The sequence below is a fragment of the Calidris pugnax genome, unplaced genomic scaffold (genome assembly GCF_001431845.1).
Source record: "Calidris pugnax isolate Ruff unplaced genomic scaffold, ASM143184v1 scaffold252, whole genome shotgun sequence".
In the NCBI taxonomy this organism is placed as follows: Eukaryota; Metazoa; Chordata; class Aves; order Charadriiformes; family Scolopacidae; genus Calidris; species Calidris pugnax.
This window is the reverse complement of record NW_015091118.1, coordinates 79,738-106,277: the sequence shown is the minus strand read 5'-3', so window position 1 is coordinate 106,277 and position 26,540 is coordinate 79,738. Positions and strand designations below refer to the sequence as shown.

The 26,540-nt window shown below is 41.4% G+C and overlaps 1 protein-coding gene across 11 annotated transcripts in view; it reads right to left on the bottom strand.

Annotated features, from left to right (window-relative positions):
- Positions 1 to 26,540, bottom strand: part of DLG2 (discs, large homolog 2 (Drosophila)) — a 1,063,278-nt gene that overhangs the window by 1,027,323 nt on the left and 9,415 nt on the right. For all 11 annotated transcript variants that reach the window (XM_014958284.1, XM_014958304.1, XM_014958277.1 and 8 more), the window contains exon 3: positions 14,105 to 14,236. In XM_014958284.1, coding sequence (XP_014813770.1) covers positions 14,105 to 14,236 — 132 coding nt within the window. The remainder of the gene's footprint in view (positions 1 to 14,104; positions 14,237 to 26,540) is intronic.

Below are 26,540 nucleotides of genomic sequence, written 5' to 3'. Positions count from 1 at the left end.
TGGGTTGTACGTGGCCGGGCACGTCTCCTGAGAGCGCAGAGAACTCACCGCCGGGAAATCACAGCTTTGGGCAAATCTATCGTTTGCACAATGTCATCTCAGCCTCACGTCCTGCATTATGGGGAAACATCTTCACAGTCTCACAGGGCGTCATCTACTTAACATCTAGCTGTCTCAGCATGAAGACCAAGTTCTTGCTCGGGCAGATGAAAACTATTAGAGAAGATTCGGACTCGTAACAGGACAAAATTCACCAAAAGCCATTCAAAAACTGCAACAGCAACGTTACTGTCTGTGCAGCACAAACCAAATAGGAAGAGCAGACAACTTTCCTTTACAGTGAAACATCATCAACAGTAGTTTCTCACTGGGACAAGAAGAGAGGGCATTTAAACAAGCCTGGCATTAGTTCGGTACTTAACTGTATCTACAAATTTCTTTACTATTTCGATAGTCTCTGTTGGAATGGGTGGAGGGGTTTTGCCAAGGAAATCTCCAGCATTATCCCCTGTAAATATGTCATTTGTACACACTTTCTGTACTTCAAATACAATTTTTAAAGCTTTCCTAAACTGTCTTGGATAAATTTAACCAGCTAGCCCATTCTAACATATTTGCTTAGTTTTACACCAAATCTACATCAACACTTCCAGCTTAAGTATCAGGATTATATCAACAGCTTAACTTGTACATCATCATTAACAGAAATAATTCAAGCCAAACATTCATCTTAATTGAAAAAATCACATCTTTATTTTTCCATCAAATTAAGAAACGACACCACCAGATGGCCCTTTTAGGATCATCACGTTGGGCTTCTTGGGTCTTATGTTCCTTGTGTGCTTTACCACAAAGCTAAAAATCCTTAACACTGCCAGCATATCACAGAAATCATTTGCCCAGCACTGGCACTCTCTTGGGACCAAAATACCTCCAACAAAAACCTGAATTACGCAAACACAGAATCCTTCCCTGAATCATGTCTCCCATATTCACAATGCACAACAGCAGAGCTGGGACCACACGTTGTGGAGCAGCGGTAGAGGGACTTTCCATTTGGCACACATTAATGAATCCGTTCCCCTAAAAAAGAATTTATTTCTTTTAGAAAGGTCAAGTGTCTTTTACTGAACAGTTAATTTTGCAGCCAGGTATTCAACTTGCCAGATGGGTACTATGGTAACGTTAATCACCATTTTATATAGTGAAAACTTGACCTAGCAGGATATGAGCATCTTTCTCCTGTGTTGAAGAACAGGAAGAGACCTTTGTATGGCTGATTTGACAGAGACCACACCGAGCAGTTCCTTGCTTGACCTGACAATAACTCTCTCTAGGGCCAGGAATCCCACAGTTCTGCAGAGGGCTTCCCAAAAGAGAATCATAGAATCACAGAGTCGTCTAGGTTGGAAGAGACCCTTGGGATCATTGAGTCCAACCAAAAAGCAAATCTTACACGTTTTCACAATTCCTTTAAGTGTCTGAGCACAAAACCATCCTCCATGCCCCCCCATCCATTGAAGAGATAGGTATTTCTTTTCGACATCCTGCACAGAAGTGTAGTCTGAGCAGGTGGTGGGCATCTGGATGAGGTTTGGTGGTGGTGCATTTACATCACCTCGTACCTTGGAGGCTGATCCATAGGTAGAGAGCATACACACTACAGCAATATTGATCTTAAATGGGCTTACTCGTTTCTACGTTAACAAATCCCCCATGCCAGCTTCCTGGATATATTCATCTTTATTTAAAACTAAGCAAATCTTTGAACAGGTAATGAATTAGCACAAACAGATGTTGCTGAGAGATGTTGAGCTCCTGCTTGCTTTGGCATCATAGTTAATTGGTACTTTTTGAGCAATTCCAAAAAGATAGTCAATGGCTGGAAGAGCATTAAAACATCTTGAACTGGAGTTCAAAACGCCAGGAACTCACAGGTATTCGTGCGATAAACTTCAGGGAGAAAAAGTGTAGGACCCTTACACCACATAACAGTGTTTTCTCCAATCTCACAAAAGTCCTGGTGATACTCAGAAGTCATTATCTCCTTCTGCGAAGCAATCCATAACATTTTGAACAGAGAAAACACTACACTTACTGCAGACAAATAAAATAATACCGACAGAAAAGAATATTTGAAATCAATGCTACCACAAGATGTCACTCTAAACTTTATGTAGAGAAAGGGTTTGATTACTTTAACTTTAAAGAGATCAAAGTTACTTTTTTCCAAGTATATTTATTTTCTTCCAAATTATATTTACAAAACGTAAAACATAAATTAATTGCTTATAAGGAAAAAGCAACTAAACAAACATGAGAAATGCGGTCTACCACACCAAAACACCCTGGTGAATTCTCAGAAGGCGGGCTGGGTATGAAACCATGAAGAGAATAAAAACAGAGCACTCATTTGGTTTAGACAGAGATTAAAGAAGAAAAAGAACAAAGTTACAGTTTTATATTGAAGTTCAACAGTAGAGATTAAAAATGATTCAACAAAAAGCAAGACTTGGGAGAAAATACCCAGTACAGGATATAACTCTATATCTATCCCTCCATGTCACTGTGATTAGGTTGGATTGATTTCTCCTAGTTAACTATCTAATTACTATCTGTTTTGAAAGACACTCCCCCATGACAATGCCTCCTACTACCTGCAGGTAATCAGGTTCTGAGAAGACAGTGAATCTCCTAACAAATTCCCTGCTAAAAATGAGCATTCATATATATGAAAATATATATATAAAAATATGCAATTATATCATGTACGTGTATATATATACATATATATACATACATAGAATCATAGAATCATAGAATTTCCCAGGCCGGAAGGGACCTCCAAAGGTCATCTAGTCCGACCTCCCCGCAGTCAGCAGGGACACCCCCAACTAGACCAGGTTGCCCAGGGCCTCGTCGAGCCTCTCCTTGAATATCTCCAGGGATGGGGCCTCAACCACCTCCCTGGGCAACATAATAGTGTGAATACTGTGAATATATGTAATTTGTATGTAAGTCCACATCTATATAACCAGAATTTTGGCAAGAGAAGGCAACAAGGGCCCTCTTGAGCCACATCCCCATCTACCTGCGGTGGAGGCAGAGGACCAGCACTCCAACACCACCTGCTCTGATATTTCCATTATCAGTAGCACATAGAAAATGATGGTGATCCCAGTCCCAGCACCTCCAAGAAGTATGAGTCATAGAATCATAGAATGGTTCGGATTGGAAGGGACCTTAAAGACCATCGAGTTCCAACCCCCCTGCCATGGGCAGGGACACCTCCCACTAGAGCAGGTTGCTCAAAGCCCCATCCAGCCTGATCTGGAACACTTCCAGGGATGGGGTGCCTTCAAAACACTGATTTAGCAGAATAAAACGATCTAATTCATCTAAACAAACTAACCTCTGGACAAAAGTCAGATCTAAGAGAAAGAAAACATTACCTTTGGTAGTGTCAGTATCTCTATTACCTCAAGCAGTGAAGGCTGGTGTGAAGTGTCTGACAGTTTTGATCTCCCTTTGAAACCTGTGTGTTACCAATATCATCACACTATGGAATTTGCAATGAGAAGTTCTTTTTACTATCCTCCAGATCTAGAAAATCACCATGTAAAATTAACTCCAAACACTGATAAGGTTGTAAAGGTAAGTCCCAAAGTTAGAAAGTGTCATAATTTAAGTATATGGTCACACACCCATTTTTCCCCCTGCTCTGAGAATTTATTCAGTATAGCAATGGGTGTGCACCAGGGAAGCTGTCTGAGCAAGCTTTGCATCATTCACCTCAGGAACCACAGAACCACAGAATGATATGGGGCTGGAAGGGACCTCTGGAGATCATCTAGTCCAACCCCCCTGCCAAAGCAGGTCCTCCTAGAGCAGGTTACACAGGAACATGTCCAGGCGGGTTTTGAACGTCTCCAGAGAAGAAGCTGAAAGGCTGAGAGCCATAAGAAGATTTCTTGAAGGTTCTTTAGCTTAAGAGCATTAAATGCTACCCTGGGAATTAGATCCTACCTCTGACTCCTACAGAGACAGTCAGGAAGTCATGTACGTTGCATTTTTCCAAAATGATCACCCATCCTTATGTTTTAAGTGTCCAAAATGAGACACTGGGGCAATCTTGCTGGAATAGTGACACTCCCTGTTACAGCTGGAGCTGTGTCCAGACATTAAAAGTGGTGTATGTGGCGATGTATCAGGTCAGAAGTGTCTCCAATCAGGCTTCTAAAATGAGTAGGTATTTTCACCTCTATTTCTCAGGGCTTCAGTACCAACTCCATAGCACAGAACTACAATAATCTCATTAAACAGTAAATAACAATGGGAATGGAATGGATTGAATACTTGCACATCAGCTGAGCCTTGCCCTTTCTACACACTGAATGACGCAGGATTTTTGAAGGAAAACGACATGAGGTCAAATAAATAAGAAGGATCACACTGTATGTATGTCCAGGAATTGAACTCAGTTCGCAGAAGCCACCTTAGTTACAGTACTGCCCTACTCTGACCACAGACCTAATTCTCTTCATTTCACAGTGTTTTGAAATACCACATCATTTTTGTGTAACATAACATAATGATAATTATTATAATAGCTATTTTCTATTTCTAATGCCTGGGATTTTATGCAATAGTGCCTCAATCAACTACATCAGCAGAAATTCAAAACCACACAACTATTGAGGACAAAATGGAGAATGGAAAGAACAAATGAAAGACATAAATTCAGTCTTCTTTGAAAAGAGCCTGCAATTATCTCAGTGGCAGATCCAGGTGACAGAGCCCAAACACAGTCACAGAAAATGGACCACTCGACAGAATAGAGACACGATGGGAATGAACAACAACTGCAATATTTCTTGTCAAGACATATTTTAATACCCAACAGAGCTCCAAAGTACAGCATCATACCCGAGCAAACTACAGTAGAAGTTTTAGGTAAATATGATATCCACAGTTACCTGTTACTATATATGTCTTCATCTATATAAGTATTCTAAGTATGTGTATGTATATACACAAATATATACATATATGTATATGTAGGATTAACTAGTTTACTTTCACGCATTTTACTACTCGGTGCTCAATTCCAATTTCACTTAAATCCCTTATATCAGTGTTTTTCACTGATGCCCATAACACTGGAAACACAGGGTTAAGAAAGATAGTCCTGGAATTTCAGAAGAGCCACAGAGGTGGTACCAGGCAACAGATTTGGCTCATTTTTAGCAGCTTTGAAAACTGTAAGGAATAACACTCTTCAAGGCTAAAATGTTTCTGTGATTTTAAAATTACCACGCAGCTTCTTAAGAAGTTATATTCTCTATACAAAAATCACACCACAGTCTAGCCTAAAATGACTCCGCAGACCAAAACATTAGAGAGAGAGAACAGCTCTGCTATTTTAGAGACAAAAATAAACACTGGGATTACTGCTGGACCAGTTTGCTCCAGATTATTTTCTTCCATTTTATTAGTAGATGTACAAACTACATTAGCAAGATATAAATCCAGTATTTCTTTATTTAACGCCAAAAAAAGAATCATCTGTCTCATTGTCCTTTTGTATTCCCTCAACTTGAAAAAGGAGAATACATTGTTCAAAAGAAAACCAGATTATCTAAATGCATCTCTTAATAATTTTTCTCTATTTCTCATCACAAACCAATAATAAAGGGCTATCCCTATTTAATGCAAAGAGAAAGAAAAGCTTCACACTGGGACAGCGGCCACACAGCAACAGCTGCTGCAACTGCATTTTATTAATTCTAATTATACATGGAATCCATATGGCCAATACACACTTTAAAAAAAAAACACTTCAGGAAGAAAAAAGGGCTTTTATTCCTTATTGGATATTGAAAATTAACAAGCTCAACAAATTACCACATTGCTCATATTAAAAACTCATCTTAAAAATCGTTTATTTCCAATGCAGAGCTTTTTGCATTTCGAAAGAGAGAAGTCCACAACGCTTGTCTGTGATGCAAACACGATCATTCATCGGTTAAAAGGCAGCAAAACATGAGCAGAGGGTTGCATTAGGATTACAAGTGATTATGTATTACCCAGGTTGTACCAGTGCTGTAATCGGTTTCTTCTTGTACACAGAGAGGCTGAGAATCCAAACACAGACCTGGGCTGGGATTCTGAACTTTTCAGAGTCCATCAGCATCCGTATCCAGTGGTTTTGTGTAATTCTTTAAGGAAAAGGTTAACAGTAAAGATGATATTTCAATCAAAATTCACAGAATCACAGACTCTTACCCTACAATCTCGGCCACTAGAGCATGCCCTGAAGTGCCACATCTACATGTTTCTTAAATACCTCCAGGGATGGTGACTCCACCACCTCCCTGGGCAGGCTGTTCCAGTGCCTGGCCACTCTCCCAGTAGAGTAGTTTTTCCTAATATCTAATCTAAACCTCCCCTGAGGCAACTTCAGACCGTTTCCTCTGGTCCTGTCATTATTCCCTCGGGAGAAGAGGCCAACACCCACCTCTCTACAACCTCCTTTCTGTAGAGGGCAATGAGGTCTCCCCTCAGCCTCCTCTTCTCCAAACTAAACATGCCCAGTTCCCTCAGCCTCTCCTGGTATGACTTGTTCTATAGACCCCTCACCAGCTTGGTGGCTCTCCTCTGGACACACTCCAGTACTTCAATGTCCTTCTTGTAGTGAGGGGCAAGAGGTATCAGAGCTTTGCTTTTAGGTTCAGGTCTTTTCTGGTAATTCACAAGCTTTTGTTATTTAAACCCTTTCTAACAAAAATTGATTTGGGGTCCCCATACAGGATTCCCACATCTTCGCACACACACCTTCTCTCAAGGTGGAAAATAACCTAATTACATTAATATTAAGAAGTTGTTGTGGGAGGGCTCCTCACATCTCCAGGTTGGGCAGCAAGAACAGGGAGCACTAGCTCCATCTGCTCCTCACCTCTAAGAAGTAAGGCACCCCTGCAGCACCCAGTAAATCCCAAAGGCAAGAGCAACTCTGAGATTTTCAGAAATACAGAAATATTTCATCTCCTCTGTCACAGGCACAACTAAGAAAGACTGGGGAACATCTCAGACCTCAGTGAAACTCCCTTCTCTGGGTATCTTCAGCCTGATTTCCCTACGGTAACGTGATGTCTGTCTGTCCTTCTCCCACATGTGCATCTGTCTGCCAGCTCTCACCGACTGGCTTTGAACCCTCTGCCCAATCTCAATGCAACTCAACAGAAGTAAAGAAGCCTCAGCTCCTCCAAAGGACCTGCAGATACCATGGGGTGGGGGTAGTTAGAAGAGCTGGAGAGAAATGAAGATACTACAGGGGAAATTAGAGTGCCCTGGGAGTCAAAACAGTGGTGGGTCAAAATCCACAGGAAACCAGGCACGTTAGACCTGCCATTTTTGGGAACAAATGGTTCACTCTGTACAACCAGACTTTCGCTGGAGAATCGTGAGGGTTCGTCCCTCCAGCTGGCCTCGGTCCAACCCCAGCTTGTGGGGAAAAAAAAAAAATAAAAAAAAAATCACACAGCTTCAAACCATCCCGAAGATCTAGCACTGCTACCTTTAGCTATTTTGAGAGAAAGCTCAAATTTGCTTACTAAGAGAATTGGACTTCAAGAATAAAAGCAGCTGCAGCTGTCTTCAGGCAAAACAAAAGCTGCCCTTGAATTTAAATTCCAGTTCTGCTGTAATTTATGCCGCAACAAAGAAAGATGCCAGTTTGGGAAAGTAGGACTCTGTGCGGAGTAATAACAGGCTTCCCCATTGTCAGAGATGTCATTCGAGCGCTTCTCAAATGTGACAGAGCACTGAAGGGTTTCTGCACATTTCTTTTGCTCCTCGACATTTGTGATAGCCAGGGAGGGTTCAATATTTTTAGATACGGCTGTAGAAGAATCTTTATTTCTCAGTCTGGGAAGGCTGGAATATAAATCCGGAAGAATCGCTCCGACACACGAGCCAAGGCAGGCCAAGTCAATGGGAGATTTTTTCTATTGACTTTGTGAACGTTGGGCTCAGGCCCTCAGCGAGAGGATTGCCCAACATCCCTGGGCCGGCCACAGGGGATTAATTCCTGAGGAATTCAGTATCATTACGGGAGGTGAAATAGCCTGGCAGGACCAGAAACCAGCTCACTGGGATTAAGTTCTAGAGAACAATGACATACGAGATCAGTGGCCTTACGCTCAGGAGCGCTGGAAGTAGCAAAGCACGTCAAACACATAGACACTTGGACTGAACATTAGGAAGGAATTTTTCACAGAAAGAGTGGTCAGGCATTGGAATAGGCTGCCCAGGGAGGTGGTTGAGTCACCATCCCTGGATGTGTTTAAGGGACGTTTAGATGCGTTGCTGAGGGATATGGTGTAGGGGAGGACTTTGTAGAGTAGGGTGGATGGTTGGACTCGATGATCCCATGGGTTTCTTCCAACCTGAATGATTCCATGATTCTGTGATTCTATAAGTGGGCTAAAAACACCAAAAACATCCACCAAGAGCAAGCTTGGAAAGTATGAATAGATAACACCCGGTTGTGCTTTCCTATTGAAAAGTTTCCCGGCACAGCAATTCGTTTCATCTCCTTTTGGTCCCTGAAACACTGACAAAGCACTAGGTGCTGAAACACGCTTCCTCCTGCGGATGGAGAAAGATTCCCAAAGGCCACCATTGCCCTGGAAAGGTGATTGCCAAACACATCCCCCGTTTTGATACCCTCAACTCTAGCGGCTTTATCAGGAACCTTGTGAAATTCAGCATCACCTTGTTGTCCGTGGTCCCACCAATGTCAAATCTCATGTTCACGCAAAGGAAGAAGTGCAAAAGGGGTCTTGGTGGTTGCGGAGAACAGCCCGAAAATATCACTGCAGTGTTTCTTAAAGACAGATCATAGACGCAGACAATAACAACCTGCGGTATTTTATAGATTATTTCCAGGCAAACAGTAACAACCTGCGGTATTTTATAGATTATTTCGATGCCTTTTGTGCAAATATCATAAGCTTTTTAACACTGAAGGCCAGTGCTGCCATATATTTTGAGGTGTTGCATCATCCTGACTTTTCCCCTGACATCCATAATCATTCTTCAACACCTACTTTGGAGCTTGCTCCATCCCCAGCCCAGGACTGTGTTGCAGGTCTCCTGCTTTTCTCACAGTTCATCCTGCTGTTCACACATCTATCCCCCAGTCCTGACCCATCTCCCTCCCTCCAGTCTCCAATTTCCTTCTGTCGCTATTTAAAGGGTTTCTCATTAAACACAGCGTGCCTAAACAAATTCATAGAACCAGAGAATCAGAGGATTCCTTGTCTTTCCATTAATTGCCTCTACATTCTTTTTCTCTGTATATGGTCAACAGCATAATTATTCTTCTCAGCATTAAAGCCTTCAAACGGGCAGACTTTTTATCATCATTCTTAGTTGGCATGCAGGGCTACATCAATCAAAATCTGCCCCATTTTTCATTGTTAGCATTTTCCTTTTGTGACAGGGGCATGTTTCAACATCCCATCGTTACTCCTATGACAGGTTCCTCTCCAGTTTCTTTCATATCTAAACTATCCTGAAATTTAACCATTGCCCTAAGCGCAAGGGGAGTTTCAGTCCCACATCTCAGCTTTGTAGACACCAAAGTCAATCAAACTAAGACAAATCCATAGGAAACCAAGCTCTTGACCTGCTTTGTGCTTACTCTACAAAATGGCTAGTCTGGTTTTTAATAGATATGTACATCCTAAAATAATTAAAGCAAAGGAGGACTTGCTTTGGCTCTCTTAAAGGGATGTATTTTATGTCCTCCTTATATACCCTATCTGTCCTATAGCACTCTCCTGCAACAGAGGATTGCAAGATATAACTAGATGCCTGGATGTTGGGATACTAATATAACGCTATTGAGTTACATTGCCACTTAATTTATAAATACTTTTAATAGAAAAATAATATATGATTGCAGAAGAATAATCTGACTTCCTTTTTGACTTGGTTTAAAAGCCATTATCCTTTCTTTAAAACGGATTGTTTTAACAGGGCTTATTTACAATTGAGCTGAACGAGGTATAGAGCTTAAAAAAATTCTCTTACTAAAAACACAAAATTATATCCTAAGTCTCTAAATACAGGCTGTGTCACAGATGACCAGTAAATTCTGTAATCCTTACAGGAATGTTTACTGCAGCAATTTTTAAGACAGGCAGTTTTAGAACATTCACATTATTTTGCAGAAATGTAACGATACCTTAAAAAAAATAATAAGGTGATGCAGATTTTAGGCAAAAACATGCCATGTTAAAATTCAGGCAAAGTTACGCAAGCATGAGAAAAAAACATAAGGCACGATTTCAAAGTCCTCAGGAAATACGTCATCCACTACAGATGGGTTTATCCGAATTTTAGAAAAACCTATTGGGATTAGTTTTTACCTAATACTGCCTAAGATGATTACAGCTATTTGTGGCACTTTAATTCCTGCTGGAAACAAAATGATGTTTTATAGAGATGTATCTACAAAAAAAACCTCCAACAAACGCAACCCTAACATAAACCTCTTTCATCCATTCTCATTCTGCTCAACGGCCTTTTAAGCTGTAAAATCATGCACTTTTCTTAATGAAGTGAAGGCTAGATAAATAAATGGCAGAGGTTTTTAGAAATAAATTGAACTAAATTATGTATTGCACTGTAAAAACTGATTAAGTTTTATGAAGAACAGAAATGCAAAAAAGTGTTTGTTACTTTTGACACGTCTGTATGGCTATTATTACTCTCTGTTATGGTTTTCCTTTTTTAACTCTCCACAGTGCCTCCAAGATGCTCAGTTATGAGACAATCCCAGTAAACAAAGCTTTTGGATTTCCACAGGTTTCATTTGCTCTTCCTTGCAGGGTTTTTTTTTAAAAAAACAACAATTCAAATACACATATGTGCTACAATTTGAGAGGACCCTGGGATTTTAATATTGTCTAGCTGCAGATGACCCTACAAAAGCAAAAATCCTTTTGAGCCCATAGTAACAACCGTACCATAACTCCTCACCACACAGAGAAGGATTGGTACAATCCTTTTGGTAAAAATAATTTGGAATTAACTTAAGAGTAATGGCAATATCTGAGTTCTTCCCCTTGGACGCTCCTTCTGAAGAGCTTCTCCTCCTCCCTCCTCTTAGGGCTGGATTTTCAAAGCATTGTGTTTGGGCCACTGGAGTGTAAATGGGACTCCAGAGACAGCAGCTCCACGTGTTGCTTTGAAAATGTGCCTCTTAGCAACTAACTCAGCTGTAACTGAGCACAGCGACTCAAGCAAGAAGTCCAGCAACAAGAACAGCCCGAAGGGAGAAGGAGAGGCTTTAGGAGAGGCCAAATTGAAAATGTATGAGGACAATCCTTCAACAACCCTTCTATAAATTGCTCACAGAACTTGTACTTCCACGTTTGTAGTCACTTCTTGCATGTGTAGGATACACGTATGAAAAATATTGAATCCTCATTTTTCTCATGCTACTCCCCCGTTCAAGAAGTCAACAGTTAATATTTATGGAAGACATTGAAGATAAAAACAATCACGCACACGCTGAGAGCCCAAGTTCAAAGATGGCTGGTTGAATCCAATCACACAAGCATAAATTTGAGAACAAAAGGAACTAGACAACACTAGATTTTAAAAGTGCCTCTAATTATAATTCTTCTTCTTTATCTGCTCTTGTTATACTCAATTTAAGACATCTTACATATCTTCAAAGCATTTTGGAAGTTAAACAGAATTGAACACACATTAAAGGACAGGGATGGCTACAACAGCTCCAGCTCCATTTATTTGTAAAGGAATCAAATTTTACTGAAGCTGTAGGATCTACAAAAACTGAATTTGGCACATAAAATACTGTTAACTTTATGCCTGGTAGGAATGTGCACCTCTGCATCCAGGTTAATGATTCCGTACAAAAATCACATTTTTCACTAGTAGTTACAGCCTAAATATTCAAAAAGTCAATCAATTCTGGGTAAAACTGATGTCTGACAGCTGCAAATGAGATCAAGTTTTGGAAAGCGATGTGCACTCGGACTCTGAAAATTAAGTCTAATTAAGATTAGGCACTAAAAAATGGACACTTTCAAGACCATTAGACATTCTGTAGATACAAAATACAAAGGAACATTAGCAGTACAGAACTTAAAAGAGAACAGAAGCTCTGCCTTAGGTATTTCTTTGTGTGGTGGTCTGATTTATAGGTGAATGGAAGCAACTATGATGGGAAGCTAAAACAGATGGCATGGAATTGGGCTTTTTTGAAATAGCAATTATGCAAGAGCCTCATTAATGATTGTGTAATAACATCATCTACTATACTTAAAATACTGATGAGAGGTCACTCTTTTGTATTATTCCAGAATCTAGACCAACCAAGTAGCAAACCAAATGTAATAATGGGAGACTTTGAACACATCTTGTGACTCCCAAATCTCTTTTATAAAAAGAAGTGTTTAAGAACAAGGAAAAGACATCCAGAGGCCTAGAATTTAAAATGCTATCATCTAACTTCCGTAACATCACACTCCTCAATCTGTTATTGTGGCGATCAAAAGAGTTCATTTATTCTATGGATTCAACCTTATACTACAATCACTTTTTCGTTTCTGCCATATGTAACACATCAACCAACATTGCAGTGTAGCCACACACAAAGCACACATGTTGTTAGAACACTTTGAAGGATCATTTCAAAGTGCTGCAGAAATAAATGTACAACTAATGTGTATTTCTTCAGCACATACTTCTATATCCATAGTTATCTTCATAAAAATAACGTAGAAATGTCCTACCTTTTTTTCATTCCTTAGTTCAAATCTATTTATAACTATTTGGTAAATACCATTCAATTATGACTCTATCTCCTTTTTAAAAGAATATACGGCAATTAAAAATCATGTAGGCTTTATAAAATAAAGCTAATCACTTTAAAGAACTTCAGAGAAATTACAAGTAAAATAGCATTGACGTTAATTACTTCCATTTGCAGGAAATGTTACACACTGGTAATATACATTTTTCATAAACGCTACATAAATTCCTGAAGCTCTTTCCAGACCTCCATCACCGTCACAGTGACAGTGCAGTGTTGATGTGTTTCTACTTTTATGATATATTATCAACATTTTCCCTAACTGCTACTGATTGTAGCTCTGCAATGAGCACAATTGGTACTCTGGCTTCAACCAACCATAACTGGAAGGTATGTGTGGCTCCACAAACATCATCTGTGTTAAGAAATGCGCCCTTCAGACTAGTTCTGCACGAAATGTACAGATGTTTGTGGAGAAATAAAACACCAAGGGGCCAAAGGAATGTGAGCACGACGGCAGAGGGAGGTAGAGTGAAGGTGATGCACAGTTATGGTCACCGCTTCCCCAAGCACTGCACAGCACGAGGGACAACAGGGATGCCACAGCACAACCTTGAAAACATTACATATAGTAACTTAACACCAAACGTTTGGTTTTGACAAACACCATCATTTACAAGGTGAAAAGGGGTCCTTCAAATAAATGGAAGAAAGACTGAGTGATAGGCCAGCACGTCTATTTGAACATTGTGATATCACGTGGACTGGAACATTCTGCCAAAGCTTCACAGTGTCCTCAAGCATTTCTCATGACTAATTTCTGAGTTTCTTTGGTTAACACTTTTCAAAAACATAATGCAAAAGACACAAAGATTTTAGATGCTACTTGGTGTCAGTCAAATGAATGAAACTTTGGCCATTTACCTTTAGTGGAGATGGCTTCATCTTCAACTTTGGAAAAAGAGTTATACCCTACTCTGGTTCAGTAATTTCCATTAAACAATAGAAAGCTGCAAGGTTTAGGAATAACCATTCAATGCCTTACCTTGCATGAAGTTTTTGTTTCCCTTTTCTTCACTATAAATAAGCAAATACCTTTGAAATATCAAGACAACAAGTTTCCCAGCAGAGAACCTGGAAGGATCATCTCAACTGTTCCCGTTGTAAATACAAATTAAATAGCAACCAATAAGAAAGTTACCAGGTCCGACCTAGCTCTGGCCTTCAAGAGTATTAAATATTAGTACCTACCTAGAAGTGCCTGAAACAAGCTGCTCTTAAAGATGCCCATCACCTTTCTGATGGCTTTTTTCAGTTGTTGCTCTTCAGGCTTCCTTAGTTTTTTACAATATTCTTCCAGCAGCACTAGAGCTCGGTCAGTATCTAAAAATGAACAAGTACAAAAAAGAGAGTCTTTTATTTGCTCTGGGAAGTATTTAAATGCTCAGATATTAACTCTGTATTTCTAAAGGCATCGTTCACGTATGTAAGAAACATTTACACCAAACGTTGTTCATTCCATCGTTAGCTGCATGCCATGAGCAACACAGGCAAAATGGAAAGATTAACCCAACACTGTGACAGAAAGGTTACTGCATATAGAATCATAGAATTGTCTAGGCTGGAAGGGACCTTAAAGATCACCTAGTCCAACCATCAACCTAACTCTGACAAAAAAATAAATAAGAAATAAGCAATAAAAAAATCACTAATCCATATTCCTGAGGACCATGTCAACCTGTCTTTTGAACACCTCCAGGGATGGTGCCTCAACCACTTCCCTGGACAGCCTATTCCAATGCTGGATAACCCTTTCTGTGAAGAAATGTTTCCTAATATCCAATCTGAACCTCTCCTGGCGCAACTTGAGGCCATTTCCCCTTGTCCTATCTCCTGTGACTTGGGAGAAGAGACCGACCCCCCCTTCTCTACACCCCCTTCTGAGATCTGAGATCTCCCCGCAAAGGGAAAACGATCTTTTGAATGGCATCTACAACAAGTGTTTAACTTTCGTTTATACAAAACCAGCTGGAAGCTATGGAGTTTGGACCAAATTACAGTTTGCAGAAGCTACAAAATTATAGACAATAACCATTATGGATAACCATGCAGGAAAACTGGCCTTAAAACATATTCAGAGAAGACATGAAAGTGTTTGCTTGGCATCGGCAGCACTCAATTCTCTGTTCTCTGAATAGCAAATGTGTATCTGAAAGGCAGGTGTCCAAGAGGGTGGTTGGTTTTTTTTCTGTTCCCTCACTACATAAAATTGCTATCTACCTCTTTGGTAAAAATGAGACTTTGATAGCAGACTCTCATTCATGTCTTGGCTCAAATGTAGCCATCCAGCCTTTCACTAAGAGTCCAGAGAAACAGAGCGCTGTGTCTCCTCCTGCTATTATCTTTGGGTAGAGATTTGCCAAGAGCATGAGTGACATAAAATTGTACGAAATCCACACATCACCATCTTACATATAAGAAAAACAGAGGAAAATGGAGAATCAGACTTCCCCTTTCTTTCTTCCTATCCTCACTAGTTCACAGAAATGTCCACACACACACATATATATGACACTGAGATATCTGCACACACGTTTGTAATAATTATATTGCCACCAAGTTTGCAGTAAGATTATTGACCAGTAACAAAAATACAAATTAATAATCACAGTGAAACAATCTAAAGCTCTTACGCAAGCTTCATGACCAGGAGAAGTTCACACTCTTCAGTTAGATTAAACTCAATAAAGTAGTGCAAAAAGGATTGGAAAGGCAAAACAAATTGCTTTTATCATTCTTTTATCTAAATAACTGAAAGAAAGCTTCTTTTTCACTATATAAAAATAATCTTTGCCCATCCAAGGATCTTGAATCCCTGTAGCACGGGCCTTGTGCTGTGACAATTAAATGAGTTCACAGTAGGGGCAGAGAGAAGACTTGTGCTCTGTAAGTAGATAACGTTCTCAAATTAAAAAGGGGAAATATTTAATCAACAAGTAAAGTTTAAGAAGATGCAATTTATTTTCTTTCTCCTCACAGAAACTCTAGCAGGCCACAAGCATTTTAACAGAAGATCAGGGAGCATTTTATAGCAGTGTAGACATTCATACAATGAAAGAGCTCACAGGTCTCTGCTGCAATCCCACCTTGAGGGGTTCTCCAAGAGGAACCCCTTCTTTCACTGAATTTCACTGAATTTCACTGAATTTCACTGAATTTCTAGAGTTGGAAGGGACCATAGAGATCATCTAGTCCAACTCCCCTGCTGAAGCAGGATTGCCTAGAGCTAGAGCATGTTACTCAGGACTGCATCCAGGCGGGTTTTGAAAATCTCCAAAGAAGGGGACTCCACAACCTCCCTGGGCAGCCTGTTCCAGGGCTCTGTCACCCTCACCGTGAAGAAGTTTCTCCTCGTATTTGAGTGGAACCTCTTATGTTCCAACTTGTGCCCGTTGCCCCTCGTCCTCTCGGTGGGAACCACTGAAAAGAGTCTGGCTCCCTCCTCCTTCAACCCTCCCTTGAGATACTTGTAGGCGTTGATAAGGTCTCCCCTCAGCCTTCTCTTCTCCAGACTAAAGAGTCCCAGCTCTCTCAGTCTCTCCTCATAAGGGAGATGCTCCAATCCTTGAATCATCTTTGTAGCCCTACGCTGGACTCTTTCTAGTAGTTCCCTGTCCCTCTTGAACTGGGGAGCCCAGAACTGGACACAGTACTCCAGTTGTGGCCTCACCAGTGCAGAGTAGAGGGGGAGAATGACTTCCCTTGACCTGCTGGCTACACTCTTCCCTATACAACCCAAGATACCATTGGCCTTCCTGGCCGCAAGAGCACACTGTTTACTCATTGTCATTTTACTGTCCACCAGGACCCCTAGATCTTTCTCTTCAGTAGTTGCCTCTAGCGGGTCCACCCCTAACCTATACTGGTACCTGACATTTTTCTTCCCCAGGTGCAGGACCCTACACTTTTCCCTGTTGAACCTCATGAGGTTCTTCTTTGCCCAGCCCTCCAGCCTGTCCAAGTCTCGCTGGATGGCAGCACAGCCCTCCGGGGTGTCAGCCACTCCTCCCAGTTTGGTATCATCAGCAAACTTGCTGAGGATACACTCTGTCCCCTCGTCCAGGTCACTGATGAATATATTAAACAGCACGGGTCCAAGTATTGACCCCTGGGGGACTCCACTGGTTACAGGCTTCCAACTTGAACCTGCTCCATTAATCATTACCCTTTGAGTCCTGTCGCACAGCCAGTTCTCAATCCACCTCACTGTCCCCTCATCCAGCCCATACTGCCTCAGTTTCCCAATGAGGATGTTATGGGAGACAGTGTCAAAAGCCTTGCTGAAGTCAAGGTAGATGACATCTGCTGCCCTCCCCTCATCCAACCAACCGGTTATGGCATCATAGAAGGCTATCAGATTGGTCATACATGATTTACCCTTGGTAAACCCGTGTTGCCCACTTCCAATAACCCCCCACTCTTCAACTTGTTTGGAGATGACATCTAGTATGAGTCTCTCCATCACCTTCCCAGGGACAGAGGTGAGACTAACTGGTCTGTAGTTCCCAGGGTCCTCCTTCTTGCCCTTTTTGAAGACTGGAGTGATGTTGGCCTTCCTCCAGTCCTCAGGCACCTCTCCTGTTCTCCACGACTTCTCAAAGATGATCGAGAGTGGTCCAGCGATAACGTCTGCCAGCTCCCTCAGCACTCGTGGGTGCAACCCATCAGGGCCCATGGACTTATGAATGTCCAGTTTGGCCAAGTGGTCCCGAACCTGGTCCTCCTCTACTAGAGGAAAAATTTCCTCTCTCCATACCATCCCCCTTGCCTCTAAGGCCACAGATTCATGAGGGGCAGTCCTAACAGTGAAGACTGAAGAAAAGAAGGCATTCAGCAACTCTGCTTTCTCCGTGTCTTCCACTACTAGGGTGCCCACCTCATCCATCAGTGGGCCCACATTATCCCTAACCTTTCTCTTGCTGTTAACATACTGAAAAAAACCCTTTTTGTTATTGTTAATATTGGTGGCCAAGCTGAGCTCCACTTGAGCCTTGGCCCTTCTAATTTTCCCCCTGCATATCCTCACCGCTTCATGGTATTTCTCCTTATCTGCCAGGCCCTTTTTCCAAAGATTATAAGCCTTCTTTTTGTTCCTGAGTTCCAGCCGAAGCTCTCTATTTAGCCAGGCTGGTCTTCTTCCCTTCCTGCTTGATTTTAGGGACTTGGGAATAGCTTTATCTTGCGCCTTTAAGAGTGCCTCCTTGAAGAATGACCAGCTTTCCTGGGCACCCTTGCCCTCGAGGACCATCTCCCAAGGGACACCCCCAATCATGCTCATGAAAACCCCAATCACATCATACCTTTCACTGACCTCAGAAGCCTGTCTGACACACCTGTGAAGCCTGTGCTTTTGTCTATATATTCTATATACTGAGAGTTCTGGCTCCACCAAATAATTAGTTAATAGCTTAAATCATGGGTTGGAATCAAGCATTAACCTTTCCCCCAATAAAGACAGGCACATGCAATGAACATATGATTATTTGTAATCACATAAAGCGGAGAGCAGTGAAAACCAGCGCAAAGTACCCAGTACGGAGGACACTCTTCAGAAATGGACTGAGAAATCAGGAAAATGGGAATTGAACTCCTGCCTTCCTTCAGGCTCCGCACAAGAGACGCCCCACCACCCCTTCTTTCTTAGTCACTTGGTGAAGCTTGCTCCATTAATCCCCTCCATTAATCATTCCTGCCCTGAAGTGTATGGTTCTTATTTTTAAAAACAGCTACAAAAAAAGTGGCGTCCTCTGGGGGCATGCAAAGAGTTTTATTTTCACTCAAATTACATTATTTTTCAATTCATCAAGATGAAAAAAAAAAAAAAAAAAAAAAAAAAAAAAAAAAAAAAAAAGCCTACTCTTGGTTGACCCCAAACCAAGTCCTAAACTCTACAAACTGAACAACCAGCAACGGAGCACAGTTCTAGTGATAAACCTAAATCCCAGCTAAATCCCAGATCAAGTCATTATCTTCCTGCCTGATTTTCCTCTCTAGATTTAATAGGATACATTAATTTTCACTCCCTCCCTAAGCTCCTGCAGGGAGTAGCAGCTTTTTCCCCTACAATCGCACTTGGCAGCAGTGTATCCAGTTTTCCAAATAACCTGTGATGGGTCACATGTGCACATGTGCCTATCACCCCCAGACTGCCCTGATTTTGCTGAAAACCACCACTGATGTTCTGGTATCCACTAGAAACATATCTTGACCAAGAGTATTTTAGCATGTAGGGATGGGTGTGTGTAACCACAGCTACTGGACCACTCCTGAAAAGCTGAAGGGTTTATGGAGACTACTCCAATCACCAGTCATTTGGGCACTAGATTAGGCTGTCAAAAAATAAACTTTTGGCCTTTTTGAAAAACTTTACTGGTTATAAATTACTTGGGACCAGATCTTCATGTGGATTTGTACAATACTTGGCATGATGGGGCATAGCCCCATTCAGCACCACCGCACATTCATACGTCTGCACAATGATCAGACAGAAATATGAAATAATACAATAATATGGCACATCTGAAGAATATTAAATACTCTCTCCCAGATAATAACCATCTTCAGCTCCCAGTTATACCCACAGCAGATGAGGACATCCAGTACTTTGCCTGTTTGGGCTGTCTGACAGCTACAAAGTTTAAATAATACTCGGCTGCAGGAACTGACTGCCGGGACTGCAGCACAATAGTCAATAAGAACCACATTCCCTGCCACCCAAATTAAACCGAAGTTTGTGAAGCTGAATTCCCACACATTCTTCTCATCAAGAAGAACAGCAGACCGGTGGTTCTCATGAAAGACCAGATCACTGTATGTATGGGATTACAATATCCAACAGAGAACACAGTTAATTTTTAGCAGCCAAAATAAGTCCTCTACTTTACAGTCAGAGTGTATCACAAATACAACCAAAAAATCTTTGTTTTAAGGTACCACTACTCTTCAGTGCTGACACCAAAACTAAATTCAAGCAATACCACGAATCCACTGAACACATAATTTAATATTCCAAATTGTGGGCCTCTGTTTTGATCCTGAGTAGGTCCTTTGTCTGCTAACAAAAGACCACTGAAAAGTCACTATCAGCTGTGCCCCATAAGGTCTACTGACATAGTTCTAGTTTTTCTTAATGTTTCTTTGCACATTATGACACTATTCTTAATTTAAATTTATTGACTTTGAAAGATGACTTTGACAAGAACCATCCAGAAGATACAATCCTACAAAAACTCACATGCATTCTAAACAGTATGTGCATTACTGTTTTGTTTAAATAAATCATACTCAACACATCTGAATACAATTATAAGTAAAATTCCTTTAAGGATAAAACAGCTTTTATGATCCTACAGTATCTTGTCCAAGAGGTTACTAGTTAACCCAAGCTAACTAAGAATTCTGTAAATTTCATCTCACTCCATAATTTTTTAACCAGTTCATAAATGTTTGTGGTTTATGCCACTGATCGGGAAATCAGCAATTGCTACATTACAGCAAATCAGAGATATGTGATATGGAAAGAAAGCTGTAGATCAGTAACTTTGCATATTGGATTTCTTTGGAAAACTGTTTCCTCTGTTAAATAATCTGAAGTTTTATCACACAAGGTATTATTTTTCTTCTACAGAATGAGTCTCTGCTTAATATAATGTACTAATTTATATAAGAACCAAAAAAAAATAGGAAAATCCTTTCCTTGGAGTTATTATTTTGGATGGGATCATTAGAGAATAATCTACACCTAACAGTCCCCACACTTTATAGTCCCCTCACTTTATAGACACACTTTTATGTTGTGTGGATTTTTAAAGGTCTGTAAATAGACAGTTATACTATAGAGCGAGAACATCTGTTGGGTCAATGCTTATACATCTGATGAAATAAAATCTAAAATGATATAGAAAATGCATTGATAATGCAACTCAAGTTATACTTGAATGAAACACAGCTTCAGCATAGGTTACAGAGAAAACGTTTTCCAGGGACACTGTCAAGAAGAAATGAAGCCACACGTACAAGCGGTACAAAGTAATGTGTATTGTATATCAAGAGACATGAACTTCTCACCAATAGATAATTGCTTCTTAAAGCATTACTCTTAAAATGTAAGCTAAACATATGAAACACTAAGTGTCATAATTACACATAAAAAGCACTTAAAAGCAAGAAAGGAAATTCTGCAATTAATTTATCATCTCCTTGATAAAATGATGTTGAAATCAATTCTACTGTAGCTACTTCTCAGGGTCCACATCCAAGATCTGGATGCCACTTGCAGTACTAACCAGTACCTTAAAGTACAAGGATTCCTTTCCTCTTCTGGTTTATTTCTGGGTCTTTGCCACGCTCTCATTTTTTTGCAAAAACATTTCAGAATCAGTGAAACTCCATACAGGCAAAGATGCACAGAAAAAAACAAACTTCAGACTTTTCAGTAAGAGTGTAACAGGCGGGCAGTCTGCTTTGGAATGTCTTTAGGTGGCTGGAAACCTTACAGAGTTATGTATACAAAAACTGAGTTTTGTGCTTACATGGCTTGTAAGTACATCTGTACAATTGCTAAGTGAGTAAAGAAAAGCATGCAAATGCTCTGAAATCAAAATGTCATTCTAAGTGAGTAAAGAAAAGCATGCAAATGCTTCTTTTTTTTTTAAGTACATTTTAAGTACATTTTACAATGGTCTAAACAACTACACAGCTGCAGCACTACAGAGGAACAAGCTCCATGGTGTACTTTGAAATACCTGACCCTGTAGACCCAGTGCTCAACTATTTAATTAAGCAAAATATGAACACCTCTGGGAGTTTCACTTGCTTGAAGGCAGCAGGATTGGACTTCACTTACATGCCCTTTGAGTTCATCTAACTATAATTACTGCAGCACTTGAAGCATAGTACCAGTAGAGTTGAAGCACTGCAGCTCTGCTGGTGTGGAGACAGTTGTGCTGATTAAAAAGTCTTTGATACGTCCTGTGCCTTCATATGGGGCAGAAGATGACACAGCCATGCCCAGACATGGCAGGTCACACAACATGACATTCATGGGAACAGCTATAGGATATAGGAAACAGTTTTCCTAAATATCTCCCAGATGTCATTCAAACCATTTATCCTTTAGATGAACCAAATATATTAGTTCTGAAGATAATTTAGGAATATCTATGAATTTCAATAATTAAATTGGAGAAGATTTGACTAACAGGAATAATTGGAACTATGGGAAAAAGATAAAGCTGATTCAAAACCAATCTCCAAGAAGCCCCATTTTCAAAAGTCCTCAAACCAGGGTAAGCTGAATGATGATCACTTGAAAGAAAGAGATGATGGAAGCACCACTTAATTCAGGCAGATGCTGCTACACACCTATTTTCAAGACCTTAGAGCTCCTTCTGGCCACAGTAAAGCCATATAGGACAAACTCTAGATAGATCCATACACAATGCTGGCCAGGACCAAACACTGGTTTTGCAGGAAAATTGCTATGCTTTGAACACCCACAAGTCTGCTGAGAGCTGCTGCTGCCTTCCACAGGGGTATGATCCTGTCACCCAACTCCTGCTATGAAGCAAGGTAGCTGAGAAGATGGTGGGAAAAAAAAAAGCAAATATAATTCCAAATTAATCAGGAGCTGGGAACTTCAGTTCTGGAGCCCTCAGAACAGGAAAGACATGGACCTGTTGGAGCAGGTCCAGCAGAGGGTCCCCAAAATGATCAGAGGGCTGGAGCACCTCTGCTATGAGGACAGGCTGAGAGAGTTGGGGTTGTTCAGCCTGGAGAAGAGAAGGTGCTGAGGAGACCTTATAGCCTACAAGAAAGATGGGGACAGACTTTTTAGCAGGGCGTGTTGCAATAGGACAAGGGGTAATGGTTTTAAACTAAAAGAGAGAAGATTTAGGCTAGATATAAGGAAGAAATTTTTTACAGTGAGGGTGGTGAGACACTGGCCCAGATTGCCCAGAGAGGTGGTAGAGGCCCCATTCCTGGAAACATTTCAGGTTGGAAGGGGCTCTGAGCAACCTGATCTAGATGAAGATGTCCCTGCTCACTGCAGGGGTGTTGGACTAGATGACCTTTAAAGGTCCCTTCCAACCCAAACCATTCTATGATTCCCAAAGTTTTGCCTTGTACATGCAGGAAATCAGAGTCAGCTGGTTAACCACGTCCTGCCCCAGCCCAAGGCAGCATCAGGCAGCCACTGCCTCTCAGGGAACATCAAGCCCACAACAGTCTGTCAGTGAGTTTAGGATCATATTTGCATTCCTTTCCTCCCATTGGCATCAGAGTTTGTGAACAAAAAGACTTTTGGGATGCAACAGTATGGAAAAATGTTGACTTAAAATAAGTGAAAAATATTATTGCTTTATCAGTGACAGATGTTTAACATCAGTTGAGATCTAACCCCAAGTTGATAAGATTGAGGGTTTTTTAATGTCTTTTTTTTTTTCCTAATTGTATCTGCTCCCTTTCCTAAGAGGGATTTTGATAATTTTCTGACTTGCAAAGTCTATGCCATAGGTGTCTTTTTAAAGAAGAACACACCAACACATTTCAGGAGACCCTTCTCAGCTTCTGGAGAACCAGAACTGGGAAAATGTAGGGCAATGAAGCTGGATAAATGCATGAAGAATGGGGGAGGAAAAACACAGCAGCCAAAATAGAAGTGAGAAATGCAATCAGAGCACCAGGAAAGAGAGCAAGGAAGTTTTCTCAGTAAACTTTGATAACTTTAGGGGAAAAGGATCACCAAAACTGCCTTCACTTTGGGAGAATTAGCACCTTCGTTTAGATGACCCCTGACCAAAGAGCCAGAGTTCAGAGCAAACACCGTTCCCTGCCTCAATTATTTTAAGATCTCTTGACTTGATCCTCTGCTCTGGAAAGCTCAAAAAAATTCAAACACGTTGTTATAGGCTAAGAGGAGAGGATGCAGTTGTTTATATGAAATTTCCAGGCAACCTGCCTTGGGGCTGATCCAAGCCGAAGCCATCAGTAACTCATTTACCTTTCTTAACCTTCACAGAGAGCAGTAAACACAAAGGAACAAATCCTGTTAATGCCAATGCTCTGTACAGAGAGAGGTGTAAGCCAGTCAGATTTTAGAAAGAAACAGAACAAACAGTACACTAAGAAGGTTGAGAAAAACGCAAGCTGTAGGGTCCGATGCTTCAAAAAGCTTCAGAACTATTAGACAAATCACAGAATCACAGAATTGTCAGAGTTGGAAGGGACCTCCAAAGATCTAGTCCATCTAGTCCAACTCCCCTGCCAAAGCAGGGTTGCCCAGAGCACATCACTCAGAACTGCATCCAGGTAGGTCTTGAAGATCTCCAGAGAAGGGAACTCCACGACCCCCCTGGGCAGCCTGTTCCAGGGCTCTGGCACCCTCACCCCAAAGAAGTTCTTCCTCATATTTGAGTGGAACTTCCCATGTTCCAGCTTGTGCCCATTGCCCCTCGTCCTGTCACTGGAAACCTCTGAAAAGAGTCTGGCTCCATCCTCCTTCAACCCACCCTTTAGATACTTGTCAGCATTAATAAGGTCTCCCCTCAGCCTTCTCTTCTCCAGACTAAAGAGTCCCAGCTCTCTCAGCCTTTCCTCATCAGGGAGATGCTCCAATCCCTTAATCATCTTGGTTGCCCTACGTTGGACTCTCTCCAGTAGTTCCCTGTCCCTTTTGAACTGGGGAGCCCAGAACTGGAGGCAGTATTCCAGTTGTGGCCTCACCAGTGCAGAGTAGAGGGGGAGAATGACCTCCCTCGACCTACTGGCCACACTCTTCCCCGTGCAGCCCAGGGTTCCATTGGCCCTCTAAGTGACAAGGGCACATTGCTGGCCCATGGAAACTCTGCTATCCACCAGATCCTTCTCCTCAGCAGTGCTTTCCAGAAGATCCACCCCTAACTTGTTTTGGTGCCTGGGGTTCTTCCTTCCCAGGTGCAGGACCCTACACTTGCCCTTGTAGAACTTCATTATGACCATAAAATATCTACATATGAACAGCAATATGACACACAAACTAATCTCTCAGATTGCAGCGAGGGAGAGCAGACAGGGAATATATGGTACAAACCAGAAAGCTCTCAGCATCTCGGGCCCCTCATGCCCGTGATAGGACTTTAATGAAGTATCAAGAAAAGGCATCACATGGGTTACGCAACCTCGAGGAACCATATGGCATTACATATGTGAGAATTACTATCACCCAGTGTGACGAGCACTCACAACAAACAAGCAAAAGGGCTCGAAATAACAGCTCCTGAGAGTATGCACGACACCTAACCCACCTTCTGTCCTGCGAGGGAAAACAAGTGGACAGATAAAGGCAGGCTTATTTCTGGGATTTTGGCTTTTAGGAACCAGATCAGCACACAGAGGAGACTGACACGTGGTCCGTGAAGATTAATCTTGGAGAAAGATCTTCTGGAGTCTCCAGAAAGACTCTTTCAAGGAATGATGTTTAAAGTTGAGGTTGCATTCTGAGTTGCCCTGGCTCTCCGTTAACTGTAAAAAGAAGTGCAACATCCCTAAATTAAGCGTAGCCTTGGTGAATTCTCTGCACAGTCTGCTGCCTTGCAAAACACAAATTTAGGAAGGGTTTTGTTGTGAAGCGATGTTATTCTAGATCTTGATGCTGTCAGCAGACAAGAAATGGGCCAGCTATTCTGCGAGAAGAACCGCTACACAAGTACAACAGCAAATTTCACAGAACGAGGTGATATTATACGCTCAGGTATATTCAGGGAAACCCAGGCATCCAAACGCCAAGGGGAACTGGCCCAGAGTCAGGAGGACGGGCAGCTCTGCAGGGAAGGGTGTTCATGTGCAGTCAGACAAGGAGCCAGAGCAAAAGGCAGCGCTCAAAGGGCAGAATCTGCCCCACAGACTCTCGTTACACAATATTGATTTGTGCGGATGCTGCAACGACGAGGACTAAATGCTCTGCGAGCCTTTGCTCTGAAGGGCATGAGTTCTGTGATCACCTCTCAGCTGAATCCTCTGAGAAACTGAAATTAGAGATAGAGCTCTATTAGGAGGAGAAGACCTGTTAGGTTTTCTGTTTGTCTCCCTGCTGTGCAGAAGGACCTGGATTTAAATCCACCCCATAGACACCCGCCTGACTGCACAGGGAACTTCCCACAAAATCCACAAGATCTGATTTCAGTGCTTGAAGGTCCTAGCGTTTTTTTCTACTATATAATTTCCATCTTTTTTGTTATAAATCAGGACAACTACTTCTCGTCCTCCAGATGTCGACGTGGAAAGCAAACCACCATTATTCCCTTCACAGCCTCTTCTCTTTTGTGTGACTTGTCATGTCCCTCCCCTGCTCAGTCTCCTTTTCCCCAGGCTAAACAGTTCCAGCCCCTGCAACTTTTGTCCATGGTTTACATTACCAAAGCCTCTTATTCTCTTTTCTGGAATTAAATTTCTCTTAAAGCACAATCTCTACACTCCGGCTGAAGACCCAGTAATGCCACAGAACACAGACCAGTGGATGAAACTGGACAGAAGTAGCGTCAGCTTTATGGGACACAACACACACATATAAAGGACAAAAGAAAAGATGATAATAAAAGAGCATTTGGGTTCTTTTTATCTTGTTTGTTCAGAATAAGACTTTGTGTCT